The sequence below is a fragment of the Megachile rotundata genome, chromosome 6, assembly GCF_050947335.1.
Source record: "Megachile rotundata isolate GNS110a chromosome 6, iyMegRotu1, whole genome shotgun sequence".
Lineage (NCBI taxonomy): Eukaryota > Metazoa > Arthropoda > Insecta > Hymenoptera > Megachilidae > Megachile > Megachile rotundata.
In genome coordinates, this window is record NC_134988.1 from 11,126,144 (window position 1) to 11,150,059 (window position 23,916).

The window sequence follows — 23,916 nt, forward strand, 5'->3', positions numbered from 1 at the left end:
TGAATCCTTCATTCTCCAGACAAGCGTCAACGTATTTTCACCGGAGTCTCCAGGCAGACATCCAGAAATTCTCACCGTACAGTCTTTAACAAACTACTCTTTCTCCAGGCAGGCATCCAGGTCTACCTAACTTTTCTACCGGAGTTTCTCTGCTCATCTAGGCAGACGTCCAGGTGTTTTCAACTCTCCGGAGTTTCCTAATATCGCTAACCCCTTCTCCAGGCGTCCAGGTATTATCGCTGAACTCTCCTGCCGGAGTCTAACGAACTAGTATTTATCCAGGCAGGCGTCCAGGTATTATCTCTGAACTCTGCTGGAAAAGACTCCTAAGCTGGATCATTTTTATCTTTGTTTGAAAATTGAACTAGTTCACAAGTCTATTTTATATGCACTAGCCGATAGATAATATGTTGTTCTCAGTGCATACCGAGGACACATGTCATGTCACGGCGTGTGACGGACTGAGACGTGAGCTACGTATTTGTATTGATAATGAGAAGAATGATAGTTGTTGGAGGTGTGGAACCGAAAACAATCGAAATAGCGTGAGCTGAAGAGCAATGTAGTGTCAGGGTGTAAAATTTTACGCAGAGAATATATGTACTGTCAGTGAGTCTGTACTTGGCGCGTAGGAGACGGAGCCAGGTTTAAGGAACGCACCGCCTACCATAACTTTGTTAGCAATAGTGTACTATATACTAGTACACTATACACTAGTGCACTATACGAATAGCGTCAGTGTCAAGTTCTGGCGTTGGTGATCACTTGAAACAGTTTATTAAATGTTGTTTGATTCAATTGTTGTACAGTGATCGCTTAAGCTAATAGTTCCTACTTTCAAAAATACTTATGAGTCTAGGTTCCCACTTTTCTGTTCTGACCATCTACAGCTGTAGGTTTTCTATAGTTCAATTAAGACCCTGAGTTAGCCTCTTACGGACCAAGAACAGGGTTATATATGTATACAATTGTAGTATCTAAGATATTATTCTAACAATGAGATGTGAGATCTTAGTTCGTAACATATGGTGATGTAGGTGACTGTGTATTTTAAACCTTCTCCACCAAAATGCATGTATAATCATATTTCTGCATACATCAGAGATAAATTTATTATTAAAATTTTTGGAAGCATCAAAATTGCATTTGTCATCATATTTTGAACACCATCAAACTTGCTATCATTTGCTATAGTTCTGAACACCATCAGACTTGCTATCATTTGCTATATTTTTGAAAGCATCAAAGTTATTACCATTTGCTACATTTTTGAAAGCATCAGTACATGCACCATATTTCGCGAAATGAATCATTCCTCAAATTCGTAACCAAGGTAATCAGTCGCGCTTCAAAGCGTAAGTTCAAGGCAACTACCCACATATCCTTTCAAAATTGCACAATATCTTCCCGATTCCAGCAAGAAACCGGAAAACCACGAGCAAAATCCAAGATCAAGGTGCACCTGAAATACAGACAGCCGTTCTCGCCTCGATAAGCATCGAAATCCCTACTCGTGTATCCTCAAGCGACAGTAATGACACTGGTGGGGCGGAACAGGATGTTTTGACCGCGGTCTTTCTTCTTCGGTCAGTGCGATTTCGTTCGTTAACGTACGCGCGAACGATCCTGCGATTCCGGCGGGAGAAATTGAATCACGGTGCTCTCGATCGTTCGGAATGAAATACGGAGGTGAGACTCGGAAAGAATCATGAGTTTTTTCAACGATGCGAATACCGCGTCCATACTTCGCATACCGCAAGATGAAATTCTTCTATTATGGAGATTCTGAATAGTCCACTAATTCATTTGTGTTACGGTAATTCGAGGGATTATGAATATTAATTTCGCAGGGGGTTTCATTAATTCGATTGGTGTATTGAAAATAAATTAGAAGGTACGATCGGAATTTTGGGTGTGGGAGTGCAGTGACGGTAATATGGGGAGAGGTGGAGTTTGAGAATTTTGGGATTTGGAAATTTTAGAATTTGAGGAGATTGAGAAATTGAGAAGTTTGAATTGGGAAGTTTCGGTATTTGGGGAGTAAGAATATTACAAATATTGCTACTAATTACATAGCTGCGCGCTGGATAACTGTGCGTTGAATAACTTCGCGTTGGATAACCAGGCGTTGGATAACCACGGGTTGAATATCCACGCGTTGGATAACCACGCGTTGGATATACACGCGTTGGATAATCACGCGTTGTATAGCTGCGCGTTGAATAACCACGCGTTGGATAAGCACGCGTTGGATAATCATGCATTGGATATCCACGCATTGGATAACCACGCGTTGAATATCCACGCGTTGGATAACCACACGTTGGATATCCACGCATTGGATAACCACGCGTTCAATATCCACGCGTTGAATATCCACGCGTTGGATAACCATGCGTTGAATATCCACGCGTTGGATAACCATGCGTTGGATATCCACGCGTTGGATAACCACGCGTTGGATAACCACACGTTGGATATCCACGCATTGGATAACCACGCGTTGAATATCCACGCGTTGAATAACCACACGTTGGATAACCATGCATTGAATATCCACGCGTTGGATAACCATGCGTTGGATATCCACGCGTTGGATAACCACGCGTTGTATTCCTGCGCGTTGGATAACCACGCGTTCGGATTTGCGAATTTAGAAATTTTAGAATTTGGGAAGTTTGAAAAATTGAAAAGTTTGATTTGGGAAGTTCCGGTGTTTAGAGATGTAGGAATATTACACAGTTAAAAATTTCGGGATTTGGGAAATTTAGAGACTTGGAGATTTAGAAGCTTGTAATTACAAGAACTGAGTATTTGAGAAATTTAGAAGTATAAGAGTTTGAAAATACGGAAAACTTAAAAATACAAGAATTTACAGATTTGTAGATTCATGAATATAATCAAGGAATTTGTATATTTGAGAATATTCGAATTTGAAAATTTATTTCAAAAATTTCAGCAACTGTGCAGCTCCAAAATTTTCCAAACTATAAATTCAAATTTACTTTAACAATTACAATTTAATTTATAAATCAAATTAACTTTGATTTAAAAGTCAATTTAACAAATTTAAGCAAATTTCCTTTCATAAATCTAAAAATCACCGCAAATTTATTTCCCAAAAATCTGTGAATCTCCGCGTGGCAGAGACAATCCCAGTAAAGGCGTAGCAATATTTCAGGCAGCATCATTGCAGTTTCCATAATCCCGCAATAACACTGTCGCTCAGTCCTCAAAGGGAAAACTATTGAAAAATTGCTGGCTTGACAAGACCGATGAATTGTTCGCTCGAAAAATATTTCAATTTTAAAGGAATTTCATTCGTGCGAATTAATATTGACAACTTCAACATTGTCGTAACGCTTCGTTGTTTCTTCATAACTTTCGAATCGTTTCATTCGCGTTGCTGAGATTCACCGAGAGAAAAGATTCGTTCCTGAATCACAGAATTTAATATAATCTTTCTAGCTCTCGGCAGTTAATTTTCGGAGCAATTGCTGTCGAGTTTGCTTTATATAATTGACTCTTGTTCAAACCTCGTTGAGTAGTCTGCAATTATCTTCGCGAGCGGAGTGTACAGCTTTGTGACAATGTAAGGACGCGAGAAAGTATGTGATTATGTTTAATCGACGGTGTATGGACATTTCAATGTGATTTCGTTAAATTATTGGATTGCAACAGTTTGCTAAGTGCATGTTTTCAAATCAAGTGGTAAATTCAAATGAATTTTTTTAGATCAAACGACTGTTAAATATAAACGATTTTTTTTTAGATCAGAACTGCTTGATACACTTAAGTGATTTTTTTTAGTCAGTCAGAAATTTAAGCGATTTTTCTAGAATCTCAGAATTTTTTTAGCAAATAATTGTTTGTAAAATCTAAGTGATTTTTTAAGATGAAACAACTGCTTGTTAAATCCGTAATTTTGAAAGAATATAGATGGTAAGCTAATGTAAAACAGAATATATTGAGGTAGTGGTAAAACTTTTAAATAAGTTCTCCTATAATCTGTTATATTCTGTGCTTCTGCATGAAGTTCCGATGTCGGAGCATAATAACTATGCAAATTCAGGAAAATGTTGCAAGCAAACCCTATCAAAGGGAGCAACTCAGGAAACGTTTCCATTTCCGGGAAGATCCTGCTGAAATACAGTCGCAATCGAATAGTGAATGAAGTTTCCAATAAACGTCGATATGGCATCTCCGTTTTCAAAGGATCTGGTTATGTTAATTTCTTACGATTCTGTGAACCCCTCGCCACATGTTAAATTAGATTTTTACTTGAATTATTGTGTGGGTTTCCTTGAAACGATTATTCATTTTCTTGGTTTTCTAATTGTCACAGTTTACAAGAATTACTGCTTAACAAGTGTTACATTTGTAACTGTAAATGATGTTTGGGTATATTATTGGGTTTCATGTTTAATTTATAGTACAATTTGTTCATTGAATATTGAGAATAATATTCTATCGGTGATCTAAAAAAACTTTCAATAGAAGCTATGAAAAATTTGAGTTACAAATTTTGCGTGTTATTTCATTTTTTCTGATAAAAAGTAATAGTGAGAGATAAAATAATAAAGTAAGAGTATAACAGAGGGAAATAGTAGACTAGGACAGTGGAGGAGCAGTAAAATATGAAAGTGAAATGATGAAGCAGGAGACTAATAACAGAGAGAAATTGTGGAAGAATAAGGTAGTAAAGTAGTAAAGTAGCAAAGCAGTGAAATAGTAAAGTAGTGAAGTAGTGAAGTAGTAAAGTAGTGAAGTAGTAAAGTAGTGAAGTAGTAAAGTAGTGAAGTAGTGAAGTATTGAAGTAGTGAAGTATTGAAGTAGTAAAATAGTAAAATAGTAAAATAGTAAAATATCAAAATATTAAAATATTAAAATATTAAAATAGTAAAGTAGTAAAATATTAAATTAGTAAAATATTAAAATAGTATAGTAGTAAAATATTAAAATAGTATAGTAGTAAAATATTAAAATAGTATAGTAGTAAAATATTAAAATACTAAAATAGTAAAATAGTAAAATAGTAAAATAGTAAAATAGTAAAATATTAAAATATTAAAATACAAAAATATTAAAATAGTAAAGTAGTAAAATATTAAATTAGTAAAATATTAAAATACTAAAACATTGAAATAGTAAAGTAGTAAAGTAGTAAAATATTAAAATACAAAAATATTAAAATAGTAAAGTAGTAAAATATTAAATTAGTAAAATATTAAAATACTAAAATATTGAAATAGTAAAGTAGTAAAATATTAAAGTACTAAAATACTAAAATACTAAAATAATAAAATACTAAAATACTAAAATACTAAAATACTAAAATACTAAAATAGTAAAATAGTAAAGTAGTAAAATATTAAAATAGTAAAATAACAAAGTAATGAAATAACAATAAATTTCGCAACATTCTACATAAAAAACCATAAGAGTTGCATGATTACCCCAGGCGGTCTCGATATCTCGGTATTCGCGGAACACGTGCGACCGCGATCATTCACGCGAAATCCTACGCTGACAGTGATCGCGTTAATTGCGTGATCAAACGCTAGTTAGGCAATTTTCCTTCCTCGTCGATAGAATTGGAAATCTATCCAGTTCGAACAGACTTCGTGAAAGGAACGGAGATACTAATCACCAAGGACGAGCGATTCGTGCGTATTGAAACGGTCGTACGTCTCGATAGCTATCGATACCTTTATGTATGCGTGTTCGCAGGCGGATTCGATATTATCTAACGACATTCGTACGTTACCTTTTTCGCGGGAGAACGTTCGTGTCCCAAGGTCTGTCTCGTTACTTAATTTCTTTCTACGACAATTACAACGCAGCTGCAACTCGGACGTTTTCCGTTATCTTAATTGACCGCCCATCGAGTCGACTCCTTTTTAAACGAGGAAACATCGTTCCGTGATTTCCCATCGACAGAGACAAACCCGGTCCCCTGTGATCGGCGCGGAAAAAGCGCCACGTTGGTTACCGCTCATTAGGGAAATTCTTGTTGTTCTTGCATTGCATTAAATCGAACGAAGTCTAGAAGAAACGGAACGTTCTATTCTCTGCGTGAACGAGCAATTACCTTCGAACGACGCCCTATTTTACACGATATTCGTCCATTAACTGAAGTACATCCAAGTCGAGTGCTCAATAATAATACAGCTTTAATTAAATGGTGCAGTGTATAGAAATTTCGGAACCTTTAACTTTTCATCTTCTACCTTATTTGATCATGAACTTATTTAATTACTTCGCGATATACACTGATGAGTAAATTTGAATTGGATGAAGTATGAAGAATATGCATATTGAAGTATAGTATGATTCATCTAATGTGTTGCCTATAAATTACTCGTAAATTGCTGGTAACACGAAGGAATGTTTGAAACAGGTATTGTACGCATTATAATTAAAATACTCCAGATGGCTTTCGTATCGCTGTAGCACAAATTTTGTATCATATGCCTTCTTTCGAATCGTGTCAATTTTTTGCATGCAACAAATTATGAGCAGTTCAAGTAGCACCGTTAGATGAATCACATTAGTCGAGTAAATAAATATAATTAGGGTAAATGAATTTGTCTAATTAAAGATTAATTAGGTTGCTGCACTCGTATCCTTAGAATGAGACATCACATCTATCGATTAATTCGTATTCCGATTCCACAAATTCTAATGACTCCCAGAAATGGATTAAATCTCTGGTGAATGAAATCTATCACAAATAAATTTTTGAACAATATCAAACCGTTTCTGCGACTGTTCACCTTGAAATCGCCTGTTGGAAACGCGTAAATCGTGTCGCTTGTCAGAATGTTGCGGTATCGGTACAGGCATACATATTCATTGGCTTTGATGTTGCAATACTGAAACAAACATACGTTTCTCTACGCGTGTATCCCAGAGATTTCGCGTTAAACAATAACTCTGTCGTTGTATTTGTATTTCGTGACTGTAATGCCATTGACGTGATGCCGATTGCTATGATTCAATATCCGACTGAAAACACTGGTATCGCTTCCCCGGTACAAAATATTATCGGATAACTGACAGACAGTGACTGTGATCGATTTAGAAATCAATTTTGAAATCGTTTTACATCGAAAGCGTTTTTTTACTAGTTTCGCGCCTTGTTGGTACACGTGTACATCGTGTACGATGTATAGTATACGTTGTGTAGTTCAAAGTTGGATAACCACCTGTTAGATAGATGCCTGATAATTAATCACACGGTGTATAATTACGCGTTGCATGGGTGCATTAATTTATTACGCGTGGAGTAAATGAACGTTGCATAGCTGCGCGCTGGATAGCTGTGCCTTGGATAAGTGAGCGTTGCATAGCTGCGCGCTGGATAACTGAGCGTTGCATAGCTGCGCGCTGGATAGCCGCGCGTTGGATAACCACGCGTTGTATAGCTACGCGTTAGTTTACTACGAGCTGCGCGTTGGATAACCATGCGTTGCGTTACAACACATTGTATCTTCACGCGTTGAATTACCATACGTAGAACTGTCATGCGTTGAAACACCACGCGTTGAATCGTAACGCGCTGTGTAATTGAGAGTTGGATTACGGCGCGTCAGATAACCACAGGTGAGATAACCACGCGTGGGATAACCATGCGTGAGATTTAACGTGATGGTATCTAACGCGTGGGATAACCACGCGTGAGATAACCACGCGTCAGTTAACCACGCGTGAAATAACCACGCGTCAGATAACCACGCGTGAGATAACCACGCGTGGGATAACCAAGCGTCCGATATCCACGCGTGAATTAACCACGCGTCAGATAACCACGCGTGAAGTAACCACGCCTCAGATAACCCACGCGTCAGATAACCACGCGTCAGTTAACCACGCGTTAGATAACCACGCGTGAAATAACCACGTGTTAGATAACCACGCGTGAGATAACTACGCGTCAGATAACCACGCGTTAGATACCACCGCGTTCAATAACCATCTGCTGAATATCCACCCATTCAGTTACCAAGTGCTGTATTACCATGCGTGGTATACTCACGTGTCAAACTATCACATATCATAACCCAAAAGCATATATTTACGCATTATACAGTCAAACGACCATTCGTCATCGTTGCAATTAATGATAAACGATTCAATTTCATCGATGGGAAAAACCTGGTTAACCCGATAAAATCGATAGAGATATATGTTTAGAATTACGTACAAAATGCCCGAAGCGAAAGACATACATTATTCTTGACCAAGTTAACGGAAGTTCCTCAGGGCTAACAGTTGTTTTACACGTTTCTCGTTTCTTTTGGGGTTCCGTCATTTCTCTTCGACCGTCTATCGTTCATTTTTCAATGTCCGCCGGCGGAATGTGCTTTTAGCATTCGTCTCTCGATCCTTCATATCAATCACCAAACGGAATAACGAACAACGTGTTCCCGCGAAACGTCTCACTGAAATCTACCGGAAAACACTCCGGCAAACTTTTCGTGTCAATAAATTTACATTGAGATTTATCTACGATCTCATTGCCTTGCACGTACTTTATCAAACTCCATCATCGGCGGTCTGATTTTTCCACTCGGTAATAAATCTTCGAACAAATTCGCTGAGACCCGGTCAATAACAGTTGCAACTTTTCGTTCCTGCAGTTCTCACTTTCTTCGACTTTTCCGACGGCTCCTGTTTTTATGTTCCTACGTCTTTCTCTCCTACGGGTCGTTTTCCCGACTGCAATTTTTAAGTCTGTTCCAGGTGAAATATGAGGGGAAGGTTTTCTATGGAGCTTCAACGCGAACGTTCAGCTTGTCCGCACGTATACAGGATTTATTAATTCGATTTTACGTGGTCATGGTTTTCCACGCGTGACAGAATTCGGTAAAATCGTGAAAGTGGTTTGTTATCAAGTTAGATGGACTTTGGTGAATGCTCGAACATTTATAATATAGTTACTTCGTAGCCACGTCTCTCGTGTTGTACCTTTGCATACAAAATTCCGGCTTTAGTAATACAAAGATATATTGATTTAATTACATTGATTTTATTATCTGCATAGAAAATTGCGATTTTAGTAGTGCAATGAAATATTGATTTAATTATATGCTGCTTTAAAATGTATTCGAACAAAAATTAAGGCTGTAATATGCCTTTTGAAAAACTTGTCAAATAGTTAGTTTGAGGAAGAAACATTTATATTAACTTTATTATTATTGTCGGTAATAAATTGTGTCGAATAAAAATCAAGTCTTTAATATGCTTTTTGGAAAACTTGTCAAATAATTAAACTTGAAAAAGAAACTTATATTAACTTTATTATTATTGTGGGTAATAAACAGTATCGAATAAAAATCAAGTCTTTAATATGCTTTTTGGAAAACTTGTCAAATAATTAAACTTGAAAAAGAAACTTATATTAACTTTATTATTATTGTGGGTAATAAACAGTGTCGAAAAAAAATTAAGGCTTTAGTATGCCTTTTGGAAAACATGTCAAATAATTATTACTTAAAGAAGAAACATATATTAATTTTATTATTATTGTAGGTAATAAACAGTGTCGAACAAAAATTAAGGATTTAGTATGCCTTTTGAAAAACTTGTCAAATAATTAAACTTGAAGTGGAATTTATGTTAACTTTATTATTATTGTGGTTAATAAACAGTGTCAAACAAAAATTAAGGTTTTAGTATGCCTTTTGGAAAACTTGTCAAATAATTAAACTTAAAAAAGAAAGTTATATTAACTTTATTATTATTGTGGGTAATAAACAATGTCTACGCAATTTGCCTTCGAACTCTAAGGCCCTTTGACTCCCAGCGATTGTCTATATCACGTTCATTGTACCAACCGAACGTTCACAGATCGATTATCTTATGCGGGTCAAACCACCATACAGGTGCGACATTACTGGCAGGTAATGGCCGTTAAGAGAATTATAGCTCGTTAAAGTTTGCCTTGACAAAGGGCTACTGACAATCCACAAACGTACGAATCGTTGAACGTCAAATACAAGCGGAACATCGGACACTGGGTATCCGACAGTCTTCGACTGCAATTTCACAGCTAAACCGCTAATTACGGGTTGGCTTGTACTGCTTGCTTGTTGACTGTTTCATGAAATCGAATACGGATGTAATGAATTATTTACGCGGTTCTGCTGCGTTCTTCAATCATGTTTCGAATTACGCCGTCGGTGGTTATCGATAAATCATGCTTTTAATTGCTGTGGGTAATTGAGGATCGAAAATAGAACTTAAGTTTAGACTAATTCATATTTAAATGTATTTAAATCGTATTCGATTGTTTTACGCATAATTTTCATAACGCAATGTTTAATTTTATGGTAACGTAAATGTGTCTGTTGCAGAATACTGAATGAAAGGTCAGGTATAAGCTGGCAATTATGGTACGGACGTTTGTGCGCCCATGTCGACATTTGCACGCGATTTTGCAAACGTTGCACGAGGATCGTTAAATCGTCCCTCCTCGAAGACTCGACGGGAACCATCGATAAGCGAAACATTGGTCGTATCTCGGCAATATTTCAATCACGCTGCCAATAAATCTCATCATGCATCGCTAGACCCTCCGTGTTCCGCTCTGCACGTCGCGTCTCTTCTCTAAACATTACTTTTTTTATCGGTTGCGTGAACGTACGTTACGTGATTTCCGTGCCCGGATTTTTTTATTAAACCGTTTTTAATTAATAACGAAAGCATGGCGCCGGAGAAATCGGACACGTTGAAACAGTTCGTTAAAGTGCCACCGGATAATAATTTCAAGCCTTCGGAGCGATGGCGAATCACGAGGAACATTTTGGTGATCGGGACAGCGTTTATGGTGAATTTTACGGCGTTCATGGGTGCCACGAATCTGCAGAGTTCGATCAACGCGGACGACTCGTTGGGAACGTTCACCTTGGCCTCGATTTATGGCAGTCTAATTTTCAGCAATATTTTCCTGCCGACTTTAATTATAAGGTGAGTGCAATCCCAGATTTTTTTTTCTGATTTGAATTTAATTGATGCGTCGGGGTCTTCAATTAACTCCCGAACAGCGGTAGTCGGGTCAACGATGTCTTTATTAGACCCGTAGAGATTTTAAATGGAAATTTTCCATATATATACTGTTTAAGAATTTAATACAAAGCTTAGAAAATGAAGAAGAATTTCACATTTAAACCCTGGGTTAGTGGAGACCATTCGAGAGATAATGAGTATAATCCTTTCTTAACCCTCAGGTGAACACTCATGTATAAATGTACGCGATTACAATGTCGCGACGAAAGTATATTCAAAAGAATTTAAGAAAGCTTTTTATTTTAAAATATTCTCGTAACTGTGATAAAATATTTCGTTAAAATGTTAAGTATACAAACAAATATATTTCTAAATTTAAAACTAAATTATTAAATATATTTGTGACGTTGAAATTATTATTAATGGACAGAAATATAGCAGCATGTGTCTCTTCTTAATTGTTAATTATGGATTCTGTACAACGTGCAGAGAATTACATTAGTTTTAAAAATAACAATCTGTCCAAATTATCAAAATTTCACCGAATGGGCAAAACTGTCTCGTTGGAAAAAAATATGTGCTCAGGACGCCATTCGTGGCGAATTTCTGCCTTGGCATTCTAGAAATTCGCGACTGCAATGACCATAATTCCACGTTAGCGATGAGACACCGTGAATCGCGTGTCGTAACATTACAACGTATTTAAAACGGGCCGCGAATCATAAGAACGCCTTTCCGCTTCCTTTTCATGGCATCGTATTCAAGCGCGCGTGACCTGTTTACCTAAAAAGGGTCAAGCAGTCGGCTAGCGTTTATCTTTTGTATTTTTTAATATACCGTGTCGACTTCCTTCTAGAGCAAAGCGGAAGAGAATCGAAAATATAGCATTTTTGCGAGACAAAAGTTTGGAAAATTGCTATTGTTATCAAACCTTAATCCTTACTTTTCGTTATTATATTGCAATCTTTTTTGGTTCAGTAAATTCTTCAGTTATTAGATTTTGCTTAACACGTCGAAGAATGTTTGCACCTAACATTTTTCTCACTATCCATTTACAAAGAAAATGTAATGCAAGTTTGAAGAATTTTTGTATTCCATTTAAAATGACACGGTAAAAAAATGTGATAAATTACGTGAAAATCTCCCAGCGAAACGCTTTTAAAAATTTGAAGACCTTAAAGCGCGTCCAGCTTCTTGCGTCTGCGAAGATGCAGCAAACTAAAGGTGATATCTCCGAAACGTTACAGTCTTGTTTAACCTTGGTAATTAACAAATTGAAAGCATCTCTCGAAAAAAGATTCGTAAGATCGTTTCATCAAGTTCCTCGTTAAATTAAGGCTACTTTCTGTGCGCGCTTCATTCGAGAAATTAAAATTCAATGAAACGTCGTTCAATGAATTACGTTCATCCGATATGTTTTCGTGGAAGAACGAATGGCAAAACGGAAGATCGCAGAGAAAGCTCGCGAATGTAGGTCAAAGTTCAAGTAGAAATGTGCAAGCATAAAATGATCTTATCTTACTGGCTTTGGTTGCAGCTGGCTTGGCTGTAAATGGACGATGTCTCTGTCTATCTTGAGTTACGTGCCGTTCATGGCTGCTCAATTTTACCCAAAATTCTATACGATGATCCCAGCTGGACTGATGGTCGGCATCGGTGCAGGTCCACTCTGGTGCGCCAAGTGCACTTATTTAACCGTTGCAGCGGAAGCTTACGCTACTTTGTCAGATGTCGCCGCAGATGTGCTCGTCACCAGGTTTTTCGGCCTGTTCTTCATGTTCTACCAGATGGCGCAGGTCTGGGGCAACCTTATATCTTCGGCAGGTACGTATAATCGTCTCACTTTTTGCCCGCCACACATTCTAGCAATGCTTCCAATTTTTCTCTTTCTACGCGGAGTGCTTGATCGATCGACGCTTCATACTTCGTCCGGAATTCGATACTTGACTCATCTTTTCGAGAAGTTCTTTCAAATTACGCGTTGTTCTTCTAGCAGTCGAAATGGTGATTGAAAATTTTCATCTACTCAAATTTATTTGGGTGTATGAAATATTGTTTGACTTCGGGGAATCAAAAGGCTTCGTGCAGCTTTAATTAAAGGAACTTTTGTGAATTCCAAGTTTTTTTTTACACTTTCAGCAAACCGTGCAAACTGAAATATCAAGTGTTTTTAATTTTCTCAATAAATCAAGTGCCTTCGTTGGATGCTGAATTGAGCTAAAACAATTAAGAACTTTCGTAAATTGGAATAAACAAGTACTTCTCTGTAATTGAATATAATTGCACAAAGGCATGAAAATTGCGAAGTTTCTTTGAAAATAAATGTCGGTGATTGAGTTATTTATGCTCGAACTCGAATGATCGACGATACAATCGAACACTTTTTTCTGCCACGAAATTACATTTCATTTGTAGGGAAATCGTCAGCGACTTTAACGAACTCAATTTAATCTGCCTTCACAACCGTTTTCCACTGAAATCCTTTGACGTGAAAGTAGTAAAAGTCTTCATGGCTTTTCTACGTTTCTCTTCGAGGTTCCTTTTTCTCTTCTCCGCTTTCATCCCTAAGCTAGCCGTACGATGGCGCCCTTCAATGACCAAGAAAATAAAAGCTTTAATCGCGATGCAGTTTGGTGTAATGGAAACAATGTCGAGCATATTACATCGAGAATTTGGAATAGAGGGGGCAGGCGAACTTTATCGTCAAAATGGAACGATGAAACAACCGACGGTATAAAAGTGATAAAGTGAACGCTAGGCGGTAGGCAACGTGCAATTTTTAACCGTCAGAGAGTGAAAAATCCTCGTGACCGTGTTTCGCGGGAAAAATTAATTAATTAGCCAGCTCGCTGCTCGTACTTTGCTTTCGCGCCTTCAATGACAGCGCAACCTGCAAACCGCGGATGCAATATGCCACGGTTATTTCATAATTCCTATTAAAACCGTCGACGGGCTTCTACTTCGGTAAAACTTTTCGCTTTAAGGAAGGTTAAAGAGGGAAACGAGAAATTTGCGGAATTAGAGACACATAGGACATGCATGTGGAGGTTTAGGTTAGGTTAGGTTAGGAGGTTTAGCTTATGACACTTTTACTTATTGATGTTAGAATAACAATTCAAAAATTTATGAGAGGTTCTTACTCTAAGAAAAAGTTTATTTGATACATCTTTTTTCTTCCATGATGTATTAATAAATTTTTATGAATTTTTCTTAAGAACATAAATTCAGTTTCATTTCAGAAGACGTAATTCTAGAATTGATCTGTATATTTTTTAAATTCCAGTTTGTCTAAAATTGTAAGCCAGATGTATCTTAAAAAATTCTTAAATTTTTCCATCAATTTATATTCGTAAATATTTACATAACAATTTAGAGATATTCATCTCTATATTATATAAATTTATAAATTATACAAATTTTTTAAAACTGCTTATATAAATATTATAAGTTACATAAATTGTCGAATAGGAATAAATTTATTGATAGTAACAGGAACCAGTTTTGCCATGAATTATTCATAGACTAGCGAAGGCAAGTTACTCAAGTATTACTTTTCAATTTGTTCCTTGTATTAAACTTGTCTCACTAATAGAAACTAATGATCTTTACCGCCTATGGTAATTGACAGACTGCGGGTATTTATCCATTTATAACAAGCTAGAAATGCCAAAGGTGCCAGAAGCATTGAATGCATGCAAACTATGTACTTACAGAAAAAAGTAAAATAACTTGCTTGAAGTATGCAAATGTACTAACTAGATTATCTTTAAGTGCATGATTTATAAAAACATGTGTTTATGTAAACACTCGAAGTGTGGTAAGTAAAACTGCTCTGGATGAATGCTAATATATACGTTGGTGTAGGTTGCTGATTATTTAAATAAGTACATTAACAGTTGGAACTGATTATAGGTTTAAAATGTACATACATAAAATATGCATGTGTAAATAGAGTGTGAAATGGTGTTGATAGTTCTGAATCTAATTTATGTATAAAAAGATAAAGACATCATATGAAGACATAATTTTGCTAATATGAAAACTTAGCTGACAAAGATATTTTGCTAAAATGAAAATAACTTTGCCAACATGGAGACATAATTCAGCTAACATGAAGATATAATTTTGCTAACATGAGAATGTGACTTTGCTAGCATGAAGACATAATTCAGCTAACATGAAGATATAATATTGTTAACATGAAAATGTGACTTTGGTAACATAAAGACATAATTCAGCTAACATGAAGATATAATTTTGCTAACATGAAAATGTGACTTTGCTAACATAAAGACATAATTCAGCTAAGATGAAGATATAATATTGTTAACATGAAAGTATATCTTTGCTGACATGAAGACACATGATGCTTGACCCTACTTTCACTCTGCACAATAGTGGTTCCATAGTTTCATATTGATTTCATGCTTATTTTATAAATTCCTCATTCATCATCCAGATAAATAGAATATAGATTTGACTAGTTCGATAAATTTATTGTTTTTTTTGTCTTTATGTTTGCTACTGTTTTATTGTCCAAATGAAGTACACATACGATTCCTAAAAAAGATATCTGATCAAATGTTCAGTAGGTGCAGTAGAACTTTCAGTCTCTTCTAAAGCAAAGGTGTTGAACGTTTGATAAGCAATAGAATCTGAATTATTCCACACATCCCCATCGTAAAACGAAGAAATAAGTGATCGGACGAGTATAAAAGAATCGGAGAGTGTCGTAACCCAGCTTCAGAAGTTCGTTTTTAACGACGCCGCAGATTGGTATACTTCTGTGTCGACTCCCGTGAGGGATGCCAGGCTGTTCCAGTTTATTTATGAGCCATCACGACACCAAACCCCTTGGAATTCAAGGATTCCGAAACTTTTAGAGTCTCCCCGATACAACGCGAAATCACGAGACGCCGTGGTATTGTTATGCTAAGAGGAAAAGCAAAGACCATCGGCGTCGACGATGATCGAGAAATTTGAACGAAGACTCCATCAAGTTTCGAAACTTTCCGACGTCTCATTAGAATCGTCGAGCACAATGGAGAAAATCGGGCCAGTAATTCTTCGCCCCTTAGAAATCGACGGCTCTGATCTGAACGGAAGAAAGAAGAATCGCGTGAGCGGATTACGATGTTCAAGTTTTCTGTTTGCTCAATAGTTGCTCTATCGGACGTTCCCAGACGATCAGGGACACACATCGATTTCTGGGGAACTTTGCTCTATTGGACAATGTGGGAACTAGACGTAGTGGACTAATTTTATTTACCTTTGTTATTTACTGCATTACAGTTCAAATATACTGGGTTACATATGTAGAAATAGTTTTTCATTTTTGGGATATATTCTTTACATTTATGGGTATTCAAATTTTTCAAGTGATAGTTGTATGAACGTACGACGGATCAAATTGCAGAATTTCTTAATTCAATTTTATAATTTGAGAAGTTTGAAATCTTTAAATTTTCAATGCTCCAAATCCTTAAATCCTTAAGTCAAACAATAGTCAGGTGCCTAACGCCTCAAGTCTCAATACCTTGCAGTCTCAAAATTCTCATGTTTCTAGATCTTCAAACCGCCAAATTATCAAGTCTCTAAATCTTCATGTTCTCAAATTCCTAAATACCGCAGTCTCAAAATTCTCAAATCACCAAATCCTCAAACCCTCAAATTCTCAAGTTTCCAAATCGTAAAACCCTCAAACCTTCAAATCCCCAAATCTTCAAATCCCCAAATCCTCAAATCCCCTAATCCTCAAATCCCTAAATTCTCAAATCCCCAAATTCTCAAGTTCCCAATTCGTAAAACCCTCAAATCTTCAAATCCCCAAATCCTTAAATCCCCAAATTCTCAAATCCCCAAATTCTCAAGTTCCCAATTCGTAAAACCCTCAAATCTTCAAATCCCCAAATCTTCAAATCCCCAAATCCTCAAATCCCTTAATCCTCAAATCCCCTAATTCTCAAATCCCCAAATTCTCAAGTTCCCAATTCGTAAAACCCTCAAATCTTCAAATCCCCAAATTCTCAAATCCCCAAATTCTCAAGTTCCCAAATCGTCAACCCTCAAATCTTCAAATCCTCAAATCTTCAAATTCCCAAATCTCCATATCCCCAAATCTCCAAATCCCAAAATCCCCAAATCCTCAAATCCCCAAATCCCAAAATCCCAAAATTCCAAATCCCCAAAATCCCAAATTTCCATACCCCAAATTCCCCAAAATCCCCAAATTCTGAAAGTACTAAATCCCACAATTTTTAACCATCTACAACCCCGAATTCCGAGGAAAAAGTTCCCCTAAAATATTACTCTAAAATGGAATTGTTCCGCGCCCGGTCGTATCTCTTTTCCAGGTACAATGGCGCGCGATCATAAATAGAATTCCCTACTTTTTTGAAATGAAATATATAACTAAAATCGGAATGCATATCCAGCAGTCGCTTCAAAAATTAGCGGGCGACTGCTTTTAGCTTAATTAAAGAAGTTCCCTAACAAATGCAGGATTTTTATTTGAATTCAACAGAACCAGCTTTTTATTCTCTGCTTTTTCCAGATTGAATTACGTACCTGAAGGTTTAATGAATTTAACAAATTGGTGCAAGATAAACAGTCTCTGCTTGCTACAATTAAAAACCGGCGCGTTTTTTGTTCCATTAACTTCTACATAATGTACTTCCTCATAAATGATGCTGTAACTACACGAAAATTCACCGCGATTCGTCTTCATTTTCGCGTACTTAAAGCTGGTTACGTTTAAACTCGCCATAAAACGGTTGCGAAAATAAAAGTAACGATATCGAGAAAAAATTAGTCCTTGATGACTGAATAATTTGCTTATCTAAATGTTTTTACAGTTCTCTCTTATGGAATGGATTCTGTACCGGTGAACACGACATTGAACAGCAGTATTGTGGCAGAAACATGCGGCGCTAATTTTTGTGGCGCAGCTTCGAACTCCACCGATAGTCCAACGTTAGAAAGACCCCCGGAAGAAAGGATTCACCTAATTTGCGGAATTTATTTGTGCTGCATGATCGTCGCGTCCTTGATAGTTGCTTTTGGCGTCGATTCTCTTTCACGGTAAATATTTCTATTTCTTTGGTGTGGTGAAATTTTATGAAACTTCTGGCAATCAGTGGACGGTTAATTAGTATTCCATGCGACGATGTCATAAAGTCACCTGATTCATGTTGGAATCGTGGGGTGCAGTTTACAATAAATTGCATGTCGGAAATTAATAAACCTGTTAGAATATTGTTATTAATATTCGCAATTTTGTTGAGGTAATTGAGGTTGCATAAATTGAGGTAAACTGCGAATGAGTTTAATTTAATGTTGGTGTAGAATCGATTGTGTTCGGAAACCTTTGGATTGGAAGTTTAAAGGTTTCAAAGTCCAGTAGTTTCGAAGGTGTTGGTTCAAAAGTTATTAAATTAGATCTTATGAAACTCTTAGGAAAGTTATAAAATTGATTTGTATAACTTTTCAAAATTCTCGATAGTTAATTCAGTTTCCAACTATACTTGTCAATAGAAGTTGCAGGTTGTGAAATAGTTTCCATTTTTCAAAGCCTCTAGAAAGGGATCCGATATCCAGTAACAAATCCGTAGAGTACAATCAAGTTCCACATACTACGATACGTCTGTGAAAACTCGAAAAACGCAATCTCCACTAGAGATATTGCGAATGGAGCCATGAAACGTTCGTGAAAAAATTGCGTCGACATATTCGATATCCCAGAATTCGCGTTATGAGAATCATCCTGATCAGAAAACTATTGGAAAACGATAGGAATTTTTAGTTGCATAGAAACAAGCGGGTAAATAGGAAAGAGGCTATCACTTCAAAAAATACATAACCGCGTGATTGCCGATCGGCTAAGCCGTCATATGTGAACGCAAGAAGTTGATCGATCCGCAAACCTAGCAGAATTGTATGTCATAAATATTTCGAGTATCCCGATTTACGCATCCAGAATTGATAGCATATTAAATCGTAACGGGAGCATACGCTATTGTTTCTGTTGAAGGAATTACGATCGGTTTTGGCTATCGATCGGGAAGAAATCTTCGAAACGCTAGATATTTTATGGAAATGCAATATTCGAACGGATGACTTTAATTGCGTGTCGATACTTTAGGGAGCTGTAAAATGCAAGATGAAAACGAATGGAACTTCCGTTGGGTTGAATGAGATTTTTTAGAGGTTGTAGTACCTTGAGTTATTTAACCCCTTCCTGTATTTTGACGAGTCTTACTCGTGACGCACTTACAGCTTAAATGTGACAAACCATACTCAAATATTGAACATTATTCAAATCGAAATTTAGGTCCAACTATAAGTTGCATTATCAAGGATTCCTAAATATAAAATACTCGCAATATTTTAATTTCCTTTGTTCGTTTTAATGTTTTAGCCCTTTATAGTTAGTCTTGACTGACGCATCTGTTAAATAAATGGCTCGGCAAGGGGTTAAATACTCGATTTTGGATGATTTGGAACGATTTAGAATGTTTTGAAACGATTTTAATCGACTTAGCTCGATGTCAACGAGTTGAGGACAATTCGAGGTGACTTGGACCGGTCTGTAATGGTTTGAGACGATTAGAACCGATCTAGGCCGATTTGAGCCGATTAGGACCGACTTACAACGATTCGCCGCAAATTGATACTAATCGGCCCAAGTCGGCATATGTCGTTTCGAATCGACACAGATCGATTTAAGTTATTCCAAATCGGTTTAAATCGATCTAATTCGGTTAAAATTGGTCTAAGTCAGTACATATTGGTCCACGTCAGCATCTGCTTCAAATTCTCAGCTTACACAAAATTACAAACAAAAGCGAACTGAATTATGAAGATTCAGAAGACAGCATGCAATTTCTCTGTTAGACCTACCTCCGTTCAAGCAACAATATTCAACTACAAATACTAAAAAATATCGACTTCGAATTCTAATAATATCTACTTCGCATTTTAAAATTATCTATAATGACACCTTCATGTATACTCTAGGTACAACAAAGGCAGATCGGGTTCCGCGACAGGGCTATCAGGATGCAAGCTGCTAGCAGTGACACTGCAGTTGCTCAAAGAGAAAAATCAGCTACTGATACTACCAATAATTATATTCATCGGGGCTGAACAAGCATTCCTCTTCGCTGATTATAACGCAGTGAGTTACTTTTAAACCACGTAATTTGTTATCAACATTTTTAATAACTTTGAATTCTTTAAGTCCTTCGTGTCCTGCGCGTGGGGTATCAGCAACATCGGATATGTGATGATTTGTTTCGGAGTGACGAACGCCATAGCTGCCTTGGCAGCAGGTTCCATAATGAAATTAACTGGAAGAAGGCCTCTAATGATATTCGCCTTCGTGCTTCATATAGGAATTTTGGTGTTTCTGTTGCGTTGGAAACCAACGCCTGAACAGTACTACACGTTCTTCTTGATGTCTGGATTGTGGGGGCTTTGCGATGCCATGTGGCTGGTGCAGGTTAACGGTACGTACAAACAAGTATTTTTAATATATAATACATATATTTTTTAATTGTATAATACATGGTTTAATCGATAAACTCTTATCTCTAAAATATTTGAATCGATATTACCACCGCTATACATTCAATTATAATTATCATATGTAACATTGTATATAAACGATTACATATGGTACAAATACAGTTACAAACTTTATCTTCACAGGGTTTGTTAGTATATTATGAATGTACCATTTTGGAAACATCTAGTACCATTCCTACCATCTTCTGGTAGACGATGAAACTAGCGGAGCCGAAAATTGATTTTTAAAATAAACGAAAATTGTGCGGACGGGTTGTTTTAAGTAGAGGAGTCTCTTCCTAGATGTCACTTCCCATGATCCCGTCATTCGACCGCCATTTTCTGTGTCGTTAGCTATGGCTCCTGTCAGATGGCGCTAAACGTATTTTCAAAATTAACCGTTTTAAATAAATAGTTATTGTAAAAATGAATTCGTTGCTTTAAAGAAAGCGAAAGACTTTCGTTTTGAATATTTTTCCAGTTTTGATAAATACATTTAGTTTGTATTCATTTTCCAGCTCTTTCCGGATTATTATTCCCAGGAAAGGAGGAAGCAGCCTTTTCGAACTTCCGTCTGTGGGAATCCACCGGTTCCGTGATCACATACGCGTACAGTCCTTACTTGTGCACCGAATCCAAGATTTACTGTCTTATGGGAATCCTGTGTCTAGGAATGGTCGGTTATGGTACCATCGAATGGTCATGGAAGTCCAGCAGAGTAGTTCCCGAATCGAAACCAGACTTTGAATTGGTCGCGAATGTTGAAAATGATGCATCGAAACTTTGAGTATTATAAAATAATTAAAAGATCTCTTATGTGACTACGTTCGATAAATGTCCTTTCGATCAATCTAACGTATTTATTTCGTCCAAATTTTTGTTAAATGTTACAGGAATAGGTAATTATGATAGGTCCCTCGTTACATTGCCATGCTTTATTCTTTCACTTCAGAATTTATATTTTATAGTTTTTAGTAACACTATCCTCAAGTCAATGGAAGAAACTTAACTTGTTAAGTCAATGAAAACTTAGAAATTTTTAATTCAGAATTTGAAGAATTATATATTTGAAAAAATAGGCATTCGACAATTTGGAAATTCAGAAATAAAATAATTTATAAGTTGAAAATTTAAAATGCAGAAAATGGTAACATAACGAGAGTCCATCGTACCTTGATATCTAAGTAAAATATAACAAAAAATATTTATATCCAAAGGATAAAAAAAATAAATCTGAAGACTCCATAGGATAATAGTACCCAAAGAGCATCCTTTTAATCCAGCAATAATTTGGCGAAGTTATTCGAAAAACGATCGTTGTAGGATCATGTAAATTATATATATAATTGCGATATATGTACATAGAAATCATACATAAATCAGATGCATATCAAAATTATATGTACAGAAAGAGTTCGGTTGGAGGCGCAGTCAGGACCTGAAGGTACGATCATTGTTGTGTGATTTGTACCATAATATATGCTTTTATTTTATTCTTGTGGACACCTACTAGATTTTACACAGGTATTTTTCGCTTAACCGCTAAGGTTCTCCTCGTTCTTTTCCCTTTTAAATACGTATGTAGATTAATGGTACATCGTACGCGTGTACGTGTGTGTGTGTGTGATCGTGTACGTGTACGTGTATGTGTCTAGGTGCTAAAGCTACGGCTGCTTAATTTAATTGTATACTTAACGTGCTTAATTGCGTTTCACTTGTACAAATGTCTGTCACGTATTCACATATGCATGTACATACACGCGTGTGTATGTATACCGTGTTTTCACACGTGCGTGTGTGAATGCGTGTGTTTATGTATGTGTGTGTCCTACGTGTCCCTTTTCTTTTTCTCGTACTCGGTTATTCGTATGCTCGTCGTTTGTTGCGCTGTCACGATCAATTGTCCCCCGTCTGAAGACGATGGTAAACGACAAACTATTTCCTAGTTATTTCGTGCATGCCATTTCTCTCTACAGGTGGTTCCCCAACGAATCGTGACGTGGAATCAATTGATCCTGCATCCCGTTCGCTCGGATCTGTCCGATTGCTGATTGTATTGTGAACGTGTTTGCTAGCTTAAAACCCTCGTTATGTACAATTAAAGTTTTTTTGCAGTTCAGTTATATACTTTTATAAAACGTAGTAGGAACTTTGGTTTCGCTGAGCAATGTTTCAGAAGCAGTTTCCATTTTATTCGTGCCACGAACTTCGTCTTACGATTAATTATTATCTTTTTTTTCCGCTGTCCGTTCGATTTCTTTTATTACTATTTCATTTCATTTTTTCCTAAAATACGGTTTTCTGTTTCGTTAGCCCGGCATGTATTGTTCGCGATATTTTTTTGATCTGTCTGGACCCGTAATTCGACCGGAAACTGCTATAAAACATTCGCCCGTGGATCTATCTTCCTTAGAAATATGACACTCACGAATACAATTCACGTATGTACTTTTTTTTGTGTGTGTTTCTTTAATACTCATGTTTTTTTTTATATTTCCGCAATCATCTATTGAATATCAATTTGTCACGAAGAAAATACACATGATTCACCAATTTTCTCTTTCACTCTCTCTCTCTCACTTCAATTTTATTTACTCTCAACATCCATCACGCCTTTCTCCCCCGTTTTATAACAAAATTTAATAACCGGAATATCTCTGTACAAACATTATCATCCTTTTTTTGTATCTCTCCTTCGGAACTCGTCTAAAAAATCTAACGTACGAACCCACCCTCGAATGATCAAAATTTTGAATTTTGAAACAACGTTACCCCTCCATTCAACCCCCTCAATCGTATACCATTCCATCGTTTTATAATACACCGTATCCTCGTCGAAAAAAGACATCTGTTTTCCTTCGTGTCTCCATTTTCGTATTTACTTTAGGAACAGATCAAATTTTAATCGTACCTTAAACAGTAGAATGTCTTAATGTACTTTACCCTTACAAATTTATATCCGCTTCTTCGTCACGCTGTTCTTTTTCTTTCTCGATCGAAATTGCGTCAAATTTGCTTTCGAATCCTCGTCCCAGCTATTTCATAGCTATGCACGATTTAAAAAGTGTTAGACTCTTACAATGCTACGGTCCCTAGGTGTCGCCTTAATATGTACACACGCTCCTAGCTACCCTCCATTCTTAAAGGATCTCGTGGTTATAATAATTGTACGATGGCTATAATATACTCAGGGTGAAGGGAAAATAGATAGACTAATTTTCATGGGGTATTTTACTGGAGAGAGCTGTAGATTTCCTCAGATGTGCTTGGAGAAAAAAGAGGTTATGTTAGGAGACTTGCTATATGACCATGGAAGGTGAAAGTTATTAAAATATTCAAGAC

General features: G+C 36.6%; 1 protein-coding gene and 1 long non-coding RNA gene across 4 annotated transcripts in view; one reads left to right on the top strand and one right to left on the bottom strand.

Annotated features, from left to right (window-relative positions):
* LOC143264571 (uncharacterized) overlaps positions 1-12,614 on the bottom strand; it is a 33,222-nt gene extending 20,608 nt beyond the window's left edge. The window contains exon 1 of the long non-coding RNA XR_013038325.1: positions 12,533-12,614. This is a non-coding gene — a long non-coding RNA (uncharacterized LOC143264571). The remainder of the gene's footprint in view (positions 1-12,532) is intronic.
* On the top strand, positions 1,561-23,139 carry LOC100876579 (UNC93-like protein). Of its 3 annotated transcripts, none has more exons than XM_003703120.3 (7): positions 1,561-1,689; positions 10,359-10,971; positions 12,548-12,834; positions 17,865-18,090; positions 20,026-20,185; positions 20,249-20,516; positions 21,093-23,139. In XM_003703120.3, exons 2-7 carry the CDS (start codon positions 10,709-10,711, stop codon positions 21,359-21,361), a joined length of 1,473 nt encoding a protein of 490 aa, XP_003703168.2. In that variant the 5' UTR covers positions 1,561-1,689; positions 10,359-10,708; the 3' UTR covers positions 21,362-23,139. The 3 variants fall into 3 exon arrangements, with proteins under 3 accessions (XP_003703168.2, XP_076388408.1, XP_076388407.1); XM_076532293.1 differs by lacking the exon at positions 21,093-23,139 and adding an exon at positions 20,719-20,990; XM_076532292.1 differs by lacking the exon at positions 1,561-1,689 and adding an exon at positions 1,699-1,816.
* Positions 23,140-23,916: the final 777 nt, after the last annotated feature.